The 13,066-nt window shown below is 49.1% G+C and overlaps 1 protein-coding gene and 1 long non-coding RNA gene across 10 annotated transcripts in view; one reads left to right on the top strand and one right to left on the bottom strand.

Moving 5' to 3' along the window:
* ARHGEF2 (Rho/Rac guanine nucleotide exchange factor 2) overlaps positions 1–13,066 on the bottom strand; it is a 39,414-nt gene that overhangs the window by 22,396 nt on the left and 3,952 nt on the right. The window contains exons 2-4 of one of the 8 annotated variants that reach the window (XM_030842315.3): positions 8,301–8,418; positions 7,669–7,708; positions 6,358–6,451 (exon numbers count right to left, since the gene is read on the bottom strand). In XM_030842315.3, the coding sequence (XP_030698175.2) occupies positions 6,358–6,451; positions 7,669–7,708; positions 8,301–8,364 (198 nt within the window). In that variant the 5' untranslated portion in view covers positions 8,365–8,418. Of the gene's footprint in view, positions 1–1,119; positions 1,263–1,442; positions 1,610–6,357; positions 6,467–6,641; positions 6,692–6,745; positions 6,927–7,668; positions 7,709–8,300; positions 8,419–13,066 lie in introns of those variants that run through there. The other 7 variants (XM_030842318.3, XM_060298271.2, XM_060298300.1 and 4 more) reach the window with 7 other exon arrangements.
* On the top strand, positions 5,443–12,030 carry LOC138842425 (uncharacterized). Of its 2 annotated transcripts, XR_011376955.1 has the most exons (4): positions 5,443–5,576; positions 6,383–6,522; positions 7,961–8,029; positions 9,429–12,030. It is a non-coding gene; the product is annotated as an uncharacterized lncRNA (long non-coding RNA). The 2 variants fall into 2 exon arrangements; XR_011376954.1 differs by lacking the exon at positions 5,443–5,576 and having other exon boundaries at positions 6,319–6,522.

Genomic DNA, 13,066 nt, shown 5'->3' with positions numbered 1-13,066 from the left:
CAAGGAAAAGTTCCAGGATGGAACCTCTCCCAACTTAGCCTCTAGATGGGTAGTCAGGCTAGGAGCTAGGAGGGAAGTGTGGGAAGGGGTTTCCACCATCTCTGAGGACTCCAAAAGGGTACTGCTCCCATGCCAGTAGACTGTGATGGTGATCAGCATAGGCTGGTGATCAGCATAGGCTGCGTGCCAGGGCAGGACACTGGGATTGGAGAGAGGCCAGAGATTAAACCAGCTATGGACTGGGTCTTGGCCTTTCCTATAATGGGTACAGTGTGGGTGCCTTGAGCAGCTGGGAGGTGCTGTCTGCATGCACCACCTTCCTCCCAGCTCTCATTTATTCACCTACAAGTCAGCTTCATCATTTCCTGGGGGCTGAGGTGTGGAGAGATCATGGCCTTTGGGAGTGCGCCTGGGTACAAAGGCAGAAATAAGGGATACTTGGAAAGGAGTGGCCAAGAGCTCAAGATGGGGGTGGGGGCTAGGGTAATTATACATCCGGACTCTTGAAATGGTAGGTGAACAGTCCCAAGATAAAGAGTTAAGAGAGCTGGGGTGGGGAGGAGGGATGAGGGCACAGTGCCAAGTGGGTCAGTCTAAAGGTTTCAGTTTGTTTCAGGCTGCAAGGACAAGGAGCTTGGAAGCTGGTGGGGCAAAAAGGGATGGGGGGACCCTCTGTGTTTCAGGAACAGGGGTGCTCTGGGCCCCAAGGATGGAAGAAAGGATCCTAGCTACACAAAGACCTCTGCTCCCTTCACCTGAGGGTGATGGCTTGGGGGAAAGTAAGCCGTCCCTAAGCTGTCCTGACCCGTCACCCGCCCACCAGAGAGAAGAACTGAATCACAGCTGGAAAGTCCATCTGCGAGGAGAGGAGGAGCTGACTGCTGTCTCGGAGGGGTGGTGATGGTGGTGGTGATGGTGGGAGGAAGCCGGGAAACCACCCCCTCCCACCCCTCCGCCGGATGGCGGGGACAAAGAGGGAACGACCAAGCCAGCGACTGCAGAGTGGGGGGATACCGAGAGCAAGCCGGTGGAACCCTGGCGGAGGGGGTTCTGGAGAGCTTTCGCCGCCCCCACCCCGCCTCGACACACACACCTCCCTCTTCCCGCTCTGTCCCTTACCGGAGCAACTTTCTTTCACGCGGCCCAAAACACCCGGTCCCGCCAGATCGGAAGCCCCTAAACCCCAGGTCCGCTGGCTCCCGGGATCCCGGCAGAGAATCTGCTCGGAGCTGGAGGCGCGGGTCGCGTCTACTGCTCCCCCAGCCCCCTCCCCACTCACTCACAGTCCCCACCCACCCCGTCCCGCCGCGTTCCCGGCCGACGCTCCGCCCGATTTTGGCGCCCAGAAAGCAGGCGGGCAGACCCGGGGGCGCTGCGGGTGCCGGGGATCGAAGGGCGCCCTGAGGACAGCGGGCGAGAGGGACAGGGGTTTCAGAGCCCACCTTGCTGGCCAGCTCTTTGCTCCGGTCGATCCGCGCCCGTGTGAGGGATTCGATCCGAGACATAATCCGATGGGGGCGGGGGGAGCCCAGGAGGACGCGGCGCGGACCCTGGCGTCCGGCTTTTTCGGGGGGAGGGCGGGGGAGGGGTCCGACCCGCACGCGTCGGTCTTGGGGACAGGAAGTCTGACTCCCCTCGCCCGGCACCCAGCGCCAGTTCCTCAAACCCGAGTCTCCACCCCCGCCCGAGCTCAGGAAGGGGGGAGGCGGGGCGGAGGGAGGGCGGGTGCCGAGCGCCGGACGGGACGCTTCGGTCCGTGGAGGGGCGGCTCGCACAAGTACAAGGGGCCGTGGACTAGCTCGCAGGGCCCCTCTGCCCGTTGCCCTCCAGCGCCGGGCGCCTCTAACCCCAGACGCCCCCCTCCTGGCTTCGGTTTTCCTAAAACCCACCCTGGCCCGCCTCGCAGCCCTCACCCCACCCCTGGTCTTCCCTTTCCCCTCCTCCTCCTCCTCCTCCGCAGTCCATCAGTCTAGAAAGACTCGCGGGCCGGAGGATTCCAGCCGCCCCCAGCTCTCCAGGGAACCCGGGGCCAGTTCCTTCCTGGCCTTCTGGGCCCATCAAAGCAGGCCAGAGCCACCGACCCCTTTTACGACTGGGGGCAGGCGTGGGGAGAGGGCGGAGAAATCAAAGGGGAACTAAAGGGTGGATCTTGAGAGGGCCTGAAAGGGAAGATTCACTCCTGGAGGTTGAAGAATCTGAGAGGAGAGCATTCTTCCACAAGCCCCCAACTCTCTGGGGCCTTACAAGACCGCCCTCGGCCCATCCTCTTCCCTCCTACCTCTGCCTCCACTGACTACTGGGGTGGTAGAGGGGAGGAATTCGCCACTGTTACAGAAGACTAAGAAGCTGAGGAAGTCCTTCCTTGTGTCTAACCCCAGTTCCCTCTGTTGCAAGTTAGGCTAGAACCAAAAGACCAGCAACCAGCCTTCCCCAGTCAGGGACAGTTGGAGTATGGCCAGTCTCTCCACAAGAAGGAGGGGTGCAGTAGGACATTCTTTCTGGACACTCTGCCCCAGTCTGAGGCAACTTCCACCTTTTGGGGAAAATTCCTCCTCCACTCTAATTATAATCACTCACATTGAAGTTCATTTCTGCCTCTCAGGGTCTCCCATGTCTCTGGGAGAAACAGAAGTACAGAGAGTCCTGGGACAGAGCATCTTATGTTTGCAGGGTCCCGCCTGATTTCTGGTCCCCAAAGGTGTGGAGGAAGGAGGGAGGGAGAGGAGGCCCAACCTAGACCCAGCGGCTCCCTGCCCGGGTTCAGCAGCAGGGCCTGGCTGCAGGTTTCAAGCCCAGCTCAGCACTCTTGTAGGTGCCAATTTTAGCCTCTGCCACTATTTTGGGCTCCACTGCCTGACCACTGGGCTGAGCTAGTTGGGCTCCTCACCACCACACTGCTCCTCTGGCTTCCCCTCCTGCCTAGCAACTCCTTCACCTCCTTCTTCACCCATTCCCCTATTTAGGATCCTTATATAGCAAAGACCAGAAAAAAAGGAGAGAAAATAACCATGCCCAGTTCTAGGCTGGATGGAAATTAGAAAGCAGAGAGGACTTTCCCTGGGCCATGAGGGAGGCTGACTCCTCCAGGCTTGTACCTGCAGGGGAGACCTACAGGAAGGCCCTAGGAACTCCCCCAAACCAGCAGTCTTGAGGCTCCTGGGCCCAGAACCCCAGACTTACCTCCCCCCAGTGGGCAGCCAGGGCTGAGGAATGTACTAAATTTAAAAACAGACTGCCAGAAGCCAGAATCCTGGCCTCACGGCTCCACCCACTAGGGGCCCTGAGACAAGGGGTAGGCTGAGACCTCGGCTTTTCTCCCAGGCCTGGGGTGGGAGGGTGTTTCAAGCTAAGGATGGAATCTTAAAGGGCCAAACTCCAGTCTGGATACCCAATAAACCCAGGGCCTGAATCCCAGAGTTATGTGAAGGATCTCAATCCCCAAACTCAACGTAGATGGTTTCTATGAAAGGAGAGGACTTAATCTTCCAACCCTCTTCTGTCTCCTACCCCAATCTTCAATATACTTTTCACCCATCTGCTCTTTGTTACCCTGCCTCTCACCCTATGCCCTCTCCTTCCTCTTAAGAGATGAGTAGTAAGGAAGGGGACTTGCGGGGTGGGTAAAGGAAACCGGTCTACCTTTAAGAACACATGTGCTTTTAGTGAGCTAGGCCTGCAGCTTGACTTAATTTCCATTTTCTGTATCCTCTGGAACAGTGAACCCTTTTCCTTTCTCCTTGGCATCCCCTGCCCCTTCTTCCAAACCGTTTTTATCCCAATCCCTGCTCCTCCTATCCAGTGATGCTGCCCAGATTTTCAGAAATTATTTTTTTAGATACACAAAAACAAAAGCCAACCCTGATTTCTGCCAGAATCTAAAAGTAGCCACCACTTTCTTTAGCTCATTTAACTTAACAGATATGTCCCCCACATTTCACGGGTAGGGAGGCCATCCCAGGGAAGAACCTGGTTGTCAGGGTCTTGGCCAGTAGGTGAGCAGAGAAAGCCACAGGGATACCTGGGCCCAAGTCCTACAGTTCCCAGGAGGAGGTTTACTTTTCTTCTTATTACTTTGGACCTTGTGTATTCTGGGAGGGGATGATTAAGGCATTATTGACTCCAATGGCCATCCATCAGAAATGGTGGAAGAAGCGAAGAGAGGGGATAAACTATTACGTAGGTTTACTGACAGAAGCAGAGACAACAGCGTATAGTCAAAGCTCTAGGTTTGTAATACAGCTCCACCTTTTGCTAACTGTGGGATCTTGGGAGAGTAACCTAGGCTCTAAGTTATCTTGTCTATGAAACAGAGATTAAGGGGCTTCCCTGGTGGTGCAGTGGTTAAGATCTGCCTGCCAATGCAGGGGACACGGGTTCGAGCCCTGGTCCGGGAAGATCCCACATACCGCGGAACAACTAAGCCCGTGCGCTACAACTACTGAGCCTGTGCTCTGAAGCCTGCGAGCCACAGCTACTGAAGCCCGCACACCTAGAGGCCATGCTCTGCAACAAGAGAAGCCACTGCAATGAGAAGCCTGCACACCTCAACGAAGAGTAGCCCCCGCTCGCCACGACTAGAGAAAGCCGCGCACGGCCAAGAAGACCCAACGCAGCCAAAAATAAATAAATAAGTTAATTAATTTTAAAAATAATAACAAATGTAAGTAAGAGCTTTAAAAACAAAACAAAACACAGAGATTAAAATATTTATCTTTGCCAGAGTGTTATAAGAATTAAATGAGATGACCTCTGGAAAAGTGTTTTGTCAACTCTACAATGCTAGTCAAATAGGAAGGAATAAGCTACTTCCTTCTCTCACTGCTTGACTGAGCTTCGCTTCACCCCCACCCCTGGTGTTTACCTGCTTATGGCCCCTATCCTGAGCTGGGAGGAGGGGGAAGAAGAGATTTAGTGATGCAAGCACACACATTCATGAGGGTGGAAGCAAGATGGACCAGGAGATGACAGAGAGGGAAACAGGAAGACAGAACGAGAGTCCTAGCAAGGAAAGGCAGTCGACTGGGACAATGTCCTGACGATGCTTAGCTCTTTCCTGCTGGCTGTCTGGGCTTCAGTCTCTGCCCACTTTCTCCTTCATCCCCTCACCAAACTGCCAGGCCAAGGGCGGGCAAATGCAGACCAACTGGGATCTGGATGGCCCCTAGACAGCACCGACTTCCTCTACCATTCCCACTGCAGGAAAAGAGGGTGATTCTGCTGTCAGACTCTCCTACCCTGAACAGAGAGGCTGTGGGGAGAGGGACTCAGACCCAAGGTCTGGGTGTTGGCTTTGTTCTCTTTGTAGAGAGCTCTGCTCCCCCCCACGGCAGAAAAGAAGCCTCACTGTGCCCACCTCGCCCTGCTCTCAGACTGCCTGATCTCACGCTTCAGCTCCCTGCCTGCGGCCTGCAATGAGAAGGAGCTGAGAACCTGGTTTTGTTTCTGCCCTCCCTGCCCACCCAGAGGAAGGAGAATCCTGGCTGAAAGGCTGGCAGAGAAGAGAGCGCTGGCATTGCCGGCGGGGCCAGGAGGAGCCCAGGCAACCTTACTGGGTGAGGATCCCGTGGTGCTTCGAGGTGAATCTGATGATGTCTTGTCTGGGGTTTCTCTCAATGTTCAGGAGCCGCCCCGGTGGGAAAGTACATGCATACTTGGGGAAGCCAGGAGAGGAAAAGGGGGGAGTGGCTCATTCTGCCAGTAAATGAAGAGAGTGGAAATGAATTCAAGCAGCAGGCAGAGCTCCTAGTTTCACCAGAGCCGGGGTGTTGGTAATAAGGAAGAGAGCAACGTGCCTTCACCTTCCTGGGGTCGGAACTGCACGTGGCCCCACTGGTACGGTGTGTATGCGCTTCCACAATCATACACTTTCCTGGCTTCCACTCTGCCTACGGTCTCATTTCAACTCCTTCAGCTGCCGTATCCACCCATAAAATTATGAGTGTAAAAGCACTTTGCAAACCCGAATACTCTCTGAAGAAGTAAAAAGTACTGCTGTAATTATTATGATTATTATGCCCGATGGTTAAGATTTCGGCTGCCCACCTCTCAGCTATGTGGGGCCTCCAGAGAGGGAGGGCTAGGCCACTCCCCAGCTTCTGAGGCTCCTGGCCCATCTCCCCTTCCAGCTGTCCACAGCTGGCTGCTAAGCTGGAGACATAGGGAAAGCAGAGGAAAGGTGATTTACTGGGACAGAAGGAGGGAGACTGGGAGATATACCATGTTCCCTTAAAACTTGAACCATTGCCCTGAGTCTCTGCCTACCAGCGGAAGCTGGGGAGGGGAGCAGATGGTGAGGGGGAGGGGAAGGGAACTGGGGAGGGCAGTGGGTCCCGGGCCTCCTGCTTCCCCAACTCCTACCTTGGCCTTTCCGGTCATGCCCAAGATGAAGCTGAGGGTCCGTCTCAGGGAGGAGCCTGCCCAGGTGCCTGAGCCCCCTTCCAGTTGGCTACAGCTGCAGAGAGAAAAAGAAGAGGTGAAGAGATGGAGCTGGAGCTGGAAAAGAACAACAAGATACTCCCAGAGGTGAGGTGGATGAAGTGCCATGACCAGGGGAGAGAGAATGGGGAGATACGGGGGAAAGACAGAGAAGGGTGAGGAACAGAGAGGAAGGACTCAGGAGAAGGAGGCCCCCACTCCCCTACCTCCTCGGATTTCCTAGATATGGTCACTACAGTTTCCCAGGCCCTTCTATTTATGAGGAAAACTCCAGGCTCCTCCCAGATAAATACAGACTCCCCCTTCCTACCTAATCCAGGCCCAATCTCCTCTTTCATGCTGCTTCCCAACGGAAATGATACGGGGAGGGGGGCTCTCCAAGGGCACATTTTCCCCTCACAAAACAAGAGTCCTGTGTACGACCCTCCCTGCTGTTTGGAAAGGGCCTCTGGGCCTAACGCCAATAAGGACTGAATTTCCTGGGATTTCATCAGCCCCATCCCATGAGCTAATCCCAAACCCAGAGCCAGGAGGATGTGTCAGCTAGAGATTTTCAGGACCACAAATCAGAGCTTGATATCTTAAAGGGCCCATTACTCGCTCACACACCCACACTGTCTTAGAGGGCTAACCCACTCTAATCAGGCTTCAGCTGTAGGAGCCAAATAAACAGGTGCTGATTTTGCATGCTTATTTACATAGATACTATGTAAATCTCCCAGCCTCCACCTCGATTCCTGAACAATATGCCTTCAGCCCCTGCCCTCTCCCCTTGGGGCGCTACAGCCCGTGCCCAGCTCTCCTTAGGGCCACTCCCCATTGGTCGATTATCTCAGCTATCCAAAGCTGGTCCATGGTCCTTGGTCACCGTCTGTCCCTAAGATTGTGCAGCAGCGAATCTGCCTGCTCACTTTTCTGACACTGACAACAGCAGTCAACCTCCACTCTCTTATTTAACAGACACTCTGGGGTCTATATACTCCTTTTCTTTCCCTGATTTCTTCTTCATCCCATGGAGCTACCGGGAAACTTCTTAGTCTTCCCCAGCCAATGAGAAGAAGGGGAATTCTATGCAGCGCAGGTAGAAGGATATTTGGAGGTCTTTCATAAGAAACGTTAAGGGGAACAATGTTTCAGGAAACAGAGACCCTTGGGGCTACAAAACCCATGGCCTAGTCCCATTGTCCCTCCCCCATCTAGGGCTTTGAAGGGCTCTGTGTCCCCCAAACTCACCTTTTGCTGAGGTCAGCAGCAGAGGACTGGGACAAATTCCCTGCCAACACAAAAGGAGACGTGAGGTGTCCAGCTAAAGTCAGACAAAGGCGCCCAGGGCTGCCTCCCCCACCCCCTCCACCTGGATCAGGTTCCCAAGCTGCAGGTGCTTGTGACGCCATTCCTGAGGGCGGGCACTGGGGAGTAGGGAAGGAGGGAGGCGTCTGAGCAGAGCAGAGCTGAAGAACTTAGGAGCCAGGGTAACAGAGCACCGGCGTTGTGTGGATAGGGGGCTGAGAGGCCAATGTCTCAGTTCCTTTTCAGTGAATGGCGAGGGCAGAGGATTCACTCTGAGCTCCCAATGCCTCTTGTTGATGACAAGGTACGTTGTGGATAACTGTCCTCCATCTCTGGTGACAGGGGAAGCTAGAGAGCCTCTCTGTCCTATGTCCTCCTTCATTGGAAGGAGAGCCTCAGAATACCAAAGTCCTGAATTCAGATCTCTCACTTGAATAAAGGCATTTTGGGGTTTCCAAGGGTGTGTGGTTAAACATAATGCAGGACATCTGGACCCTAAACAGCTGGCTCTGAGGAGTGGGGTGAGACAGGCAGAGGAAGGGGCCACCACTGCTTTGCTCCCCACTTTTACTCACCAGCTGGATCTGAGCAGCCCAAGAAGTAATTGATGCCACTCATGGATACAGACTTGGAAAGCATGCCAGTGGGCGAGTGGTCCAAAAGGCCAGCAGATGGGTGACAGGAACGCTGACCCTAGAATCGTGTTAAGAATCCTCATGCAAAGGTCAGGCTTCATCCATCTTCCCCCCCCAAGGCTCTTCACTTTCCCACAGCAAAGCCCTTCTTCAAGGCCTTCAGGCCTTCTACCCCTCCCCACTACCCATATCTGGAACATTCCACTTGAAATAGTTGAGAAGTTATTCCTGCTATTTAGCAGTCATCACTCTGTTGCAACTCAAACCCTGGCTGCCTTAATATAGAAAATACCTTAGAAAAGATTTACCCTGAATCATTTCCAGAGATGAAAAACTCAATATATAGAGGTCAGGCAGGTAATGAAAAAACAAACACACACACACGAAAACTGGGGCAGTCTGGGTTTAAAACAATAGGGATTAGAAATATTCATAAACCCCACACCCAATCTTTCGAAAATCACCTTTTTGTTCTCAAGCCTACGTGGAGCATTACAATAACTGGCTACATATCAGTCCATAAGGCAAAATGTAACATGTTTCAGGTAACCTCCATCAGAGAGATCATAGGAAACAACCCGGAAATCCCTTTTCAGTAGCTTGGATAAAGAACCTGTGGTATATTTATAAATAGAAGCATTATTCAACATTAAAAATGAACAAACTACAGTTCAGCCAACAATATGGATGAATCTCATGAAAGAACGAAGACACAAAAGATTTACATACTTTGTGGTTACATTCATATAAAGTTTAAAACAGGCAAAACTAATTGATATTGTTTAGACATACACATAAAGGTGGTAAATCTATAGGGAAAATCGATCTCAAAAGTCAAGAAAGTGGTCCTCCCTGCCAGGAGGGAGAGGGTTATGAATGGGGAGGGACACGGGGGGGCTTCTGGGTTTTGGTGGTACTCTATTTTTTTTTAACCTGGAGTAGTTACATGGTTGTTTGCTTCCTAATTGTGCATTACGTTGTACATATAAGTTTTATATACTTCTCTGTATCTATGTTATATTTCAATTTTTTTTAAAGTTTTAAACAAATCTCCATTTTTTTTTGCAGTACGCGGGCCTCACCGCTGTGGCCTCTCGCGTTGTAGAGCACAGGCTCCGGACGCGCAGGCTCAGCGGCCATGGCTCACGGGCCCAGCCACTCCGCGGCACGTGGGATCTTCCCTGACCGGAGCACGAACCCGTGTCCCCTACATCGGCAGGCGGACTCAACCACTGCACCACCAGGGAAGCCCCAGATTTAGAAATTTTAAAACACCCTTCTAAATAAACTTACTGGTCAGAGAAGAAATCATTATGGGGATTTAAAGGTATTTTATAACAACAATAATGAAAATACTACTCAAAAAAACTTGTGGGAGATGGCCAAAATGTATCTCAAGGATAATTTGTCGATTTAAAATGCTTAACTGAAAATTTTTTAAACTGAAAATTCATGAGCTATGCCGGCTTAAAAGGTTAGAAAAAGAACAACAAAACAAACCCAAAGTAAATAGAAGAAAGGATATGATAAAAGCAGAAATCAATGAAGTAGTAACAAATGAAATAGGATCAATAAAGCCAAGAGTTGATTTTAGGAACAGGCAAATAAAATAGACAAACCTTTGATAAGGGTGATGCACAAATAAAAGTAGAATGAAAGAGTGGACCTAACTACAGAAACAGTAGTGACTAGAAAGATAATGCTATCTACAACTGAATGCCAGTAATTTTGAAAATGCAAACAAAATAGACAAATTCTTTAAAAAAACAAACAAAATATCTATAACTTACCAAAACTGAATCTAGAAGAAATAGAAAGTCTGAATGGTCCTATTAAAGAAATGGAATCCGTAGTTAATCTTTCTATAAACAAAACAAACCACACCAGGCCAAAACAGTTTTATAGTCAAGGAGCAGAGCTTTCAAGGAATAGATCACTGAAATCTTATACAAAATCTTCCAAAGAATAGAAAACAAAAACAAAAGCTTTCCAACTCTTTCTATAAGGCAAGTATAACCTTGATTCTTAAACTACACACAGACCATATGACAAAGGAAAATTATGGCCCAATCTCTCTTATGAAAAGTACAAAAATTCCAAACAAAATATTAGCAAACTGTAATAGATTTTAAATAGCCACAAATTATTTGCAGCTCCTACCATCAAGAAGGAGTCTATTTCTTCACTCAGTCACAGGCTGGCCTGTGACTTACTACGATGAATAGAATGTGGCAGAAGTAGCATGATGTGATTTTTGAGCCTACACTTCAGGAAAACTTAAAGCTTCCACTCATGCCCACTTGGAATGCTATTGCCATGTGAACAAGCCCAAGCCTAAGCCTTCTGGAGAAGCCATGTGGATAAGAACCAAAGTATCACAACGGGCAACCTGCCAACCCACAGGCATGAATACGGCTGTCCTTGACCATCAGCCCTATTCAGCCACCAGACAACTACAGCCACATAAGTGAGTCCAGGTGGAGCCAGCAGAAGAATACCCAGCTGAGCTCAGTCCAAATTAACCACCCATAGAACTGTGAGGGGGAAAAAAAGGTTGTTGTTTTAAGCCACTAAGTTTGGGGTTGATCTTTTACGCAGCAATAGATAATTTATGCCACAAATAAATCCAGCAGTGCGTAAAAAAGATAATCAATCCATCATGAAAAAGTCAGACTTATCCTAAAAATATAAGGGTGGTTTAAGATGAGGAAAATCTTTAAATGTAATTTACCTCAATGACATATTAAAGGAGAAAAAACATAACCAACTCAGTAAAAGTAAAAAAACCATAGGATAAAATCCAACACTCACTCATTGTAAAACCAAAGACCTGGCAGTTACAAATGGAAAGAATCTTCCTTAACTGGATAGAGTATCTTTTAAAACCTTACAGCCAAAAATCGATTTCAACGGTGAAACATAAGATACACTCCCTCTAAAATCAGAAACAAGACAAGGATAGCCATTATCACCATTTCTGTTCAGCACTGCAATAGAGCCCCAGCCAAGCACACACAGTAGGGCAAGAAAAAGAAATGAAAGAAATAAATATTGAAAAAGAAGAAAGCAAAATTCATTTAAAGATGACATATGGGCTTCCCTGGTGGCGTGGTGGTTAAGAATCCGCCTGCCAATGCAGGGTGACACGGGAAGATCCCACATGCCGTGGAGCCACTAAGCTTGCGCACCACAGTGACTAAGCCTGTGCTCTAGAGCCCGTGAGCCACAACTACTGACCCCACGTGCCACAACTACTGAAGCCCGTGTGCCTAGAGCCTGTGCTTCACAAGAGAAGCCACCACAATGAGAAGCCTGCGCACCACAAGGAAGAGTAGCCCCCACTCGCCGCAACTCGAGAAAGCCCGCGCGCAGCTACGAAGACCCAACGCAGCCAAAAATAAAAATAAATAAATAAAATTAAAAAAAAAATAAAGATGACATAATTGTCTACTTAGAAAAGCCAAAAAAATCCACAGATAAATTGTTATAACTGAAAAAAAGAGTTTAACAAGGTAAATAACTATAATTAATTAAATTGCATTTCTATAAACCAAAAATAATTATAAAATGTAATTAATGTAATTTAAATATAAGAAAGCATTTATAATAGCAACAAAATATATAAGGCACATAGAAATAAATCTAATAAAGATTGACAAGACCTGTATGAAGGAAATAAATACTTTGTTAAAAGACATATTTTTTTAGAAAGCCTAACAAGATAGAGATATTATTTTTCATGGATAAGAAGACTCAATATCAGAAAGAAGTCAATTTTTCCTAAATTAATCTTTTTTTTATTCATCCACCAAATATTTTCATTTTTTATTTGTTTTTTCTTAACATCTTTATTGGAGTATAATTGCTTTACAATGGTGTGTTAGTTTCTGCTTTATAACAAAGTGAATCAGTTATACATATACATATGTTCCCATTTCTCTTCCCTCCTAAATTAATCTTTGAATTCAGTACAACCTCAGTCAAAATTCAGCAGAATTTTTCATTTTTAGAAATTGATAAGCTGATTCTAAAATTCACATAGAAGTGCAGAGACTTCCCTGGTGGCCCAGTGGTTAAGAATCTGCCTTCCAATGCAGGGGACGCGGGTTTGATCCCTGGTTGGGGAACTAAGATCCCACATGCTGCAGGGCAACTAAGCCTGCGCACCGCAACTACTGAGCCCGTGCACTCTGGAGCCCGTGCACCACAACTGGAGAACCCTGCACGCTGCGATGAAGATCCCATGTGCTGCAACTAAGACCTGATGCGGCCAAATAAATAAATATTTTTATTATTTAAAATAAAATAACATTCACATAGAAGTGCAAAGAACCTAGAATAGCCAAGATAACCTTAAAGAAAAATAATAAAGTAGGAGGACTTACACTATTACATTTTTAAGACTTACAATAAAGCCACATTAATTAAGATAATGTGATACTGGCATAAGAATAGACAAATAGGGCTTCCCTGGTGGCGCAGTGGTTGGGAGTCCGCCTGCCAATGCAGGGGACATGGGTTCGTGCCCCGGTCCGGGAAGATCCCACATGCTGCGGAGCGGCTAGGCCCGTGAGCCATGGCCTCTGAGCCTGTGAGTCCGGAGCCTGTGCTCCGCAACGGGAGAGGCCACAACAGTGAGAGGCCCGCGTACCGCAAAAAAAAAAGAATAGACAAATAGATCAATGGAACAGAGAACAGTCCCCAGC

Source organism: Globicephala melas, chromosome 1 (genome assembly GCF_963455315.2).
Source record: "Globicephala melas chromosome 1, mGloMel1.2, whole genome shotgun sequence".
NCBI classification, from domain to species: domain Eukaryota; kingdom Metazoa; phylum Chordata; class Mammalia; order Artiodactyla; family Delphinidae; genus Globicephala; species Globicephala melas.
This window is presented reverse-complemented; position numbering and strand designations above follow the sequence as displayed.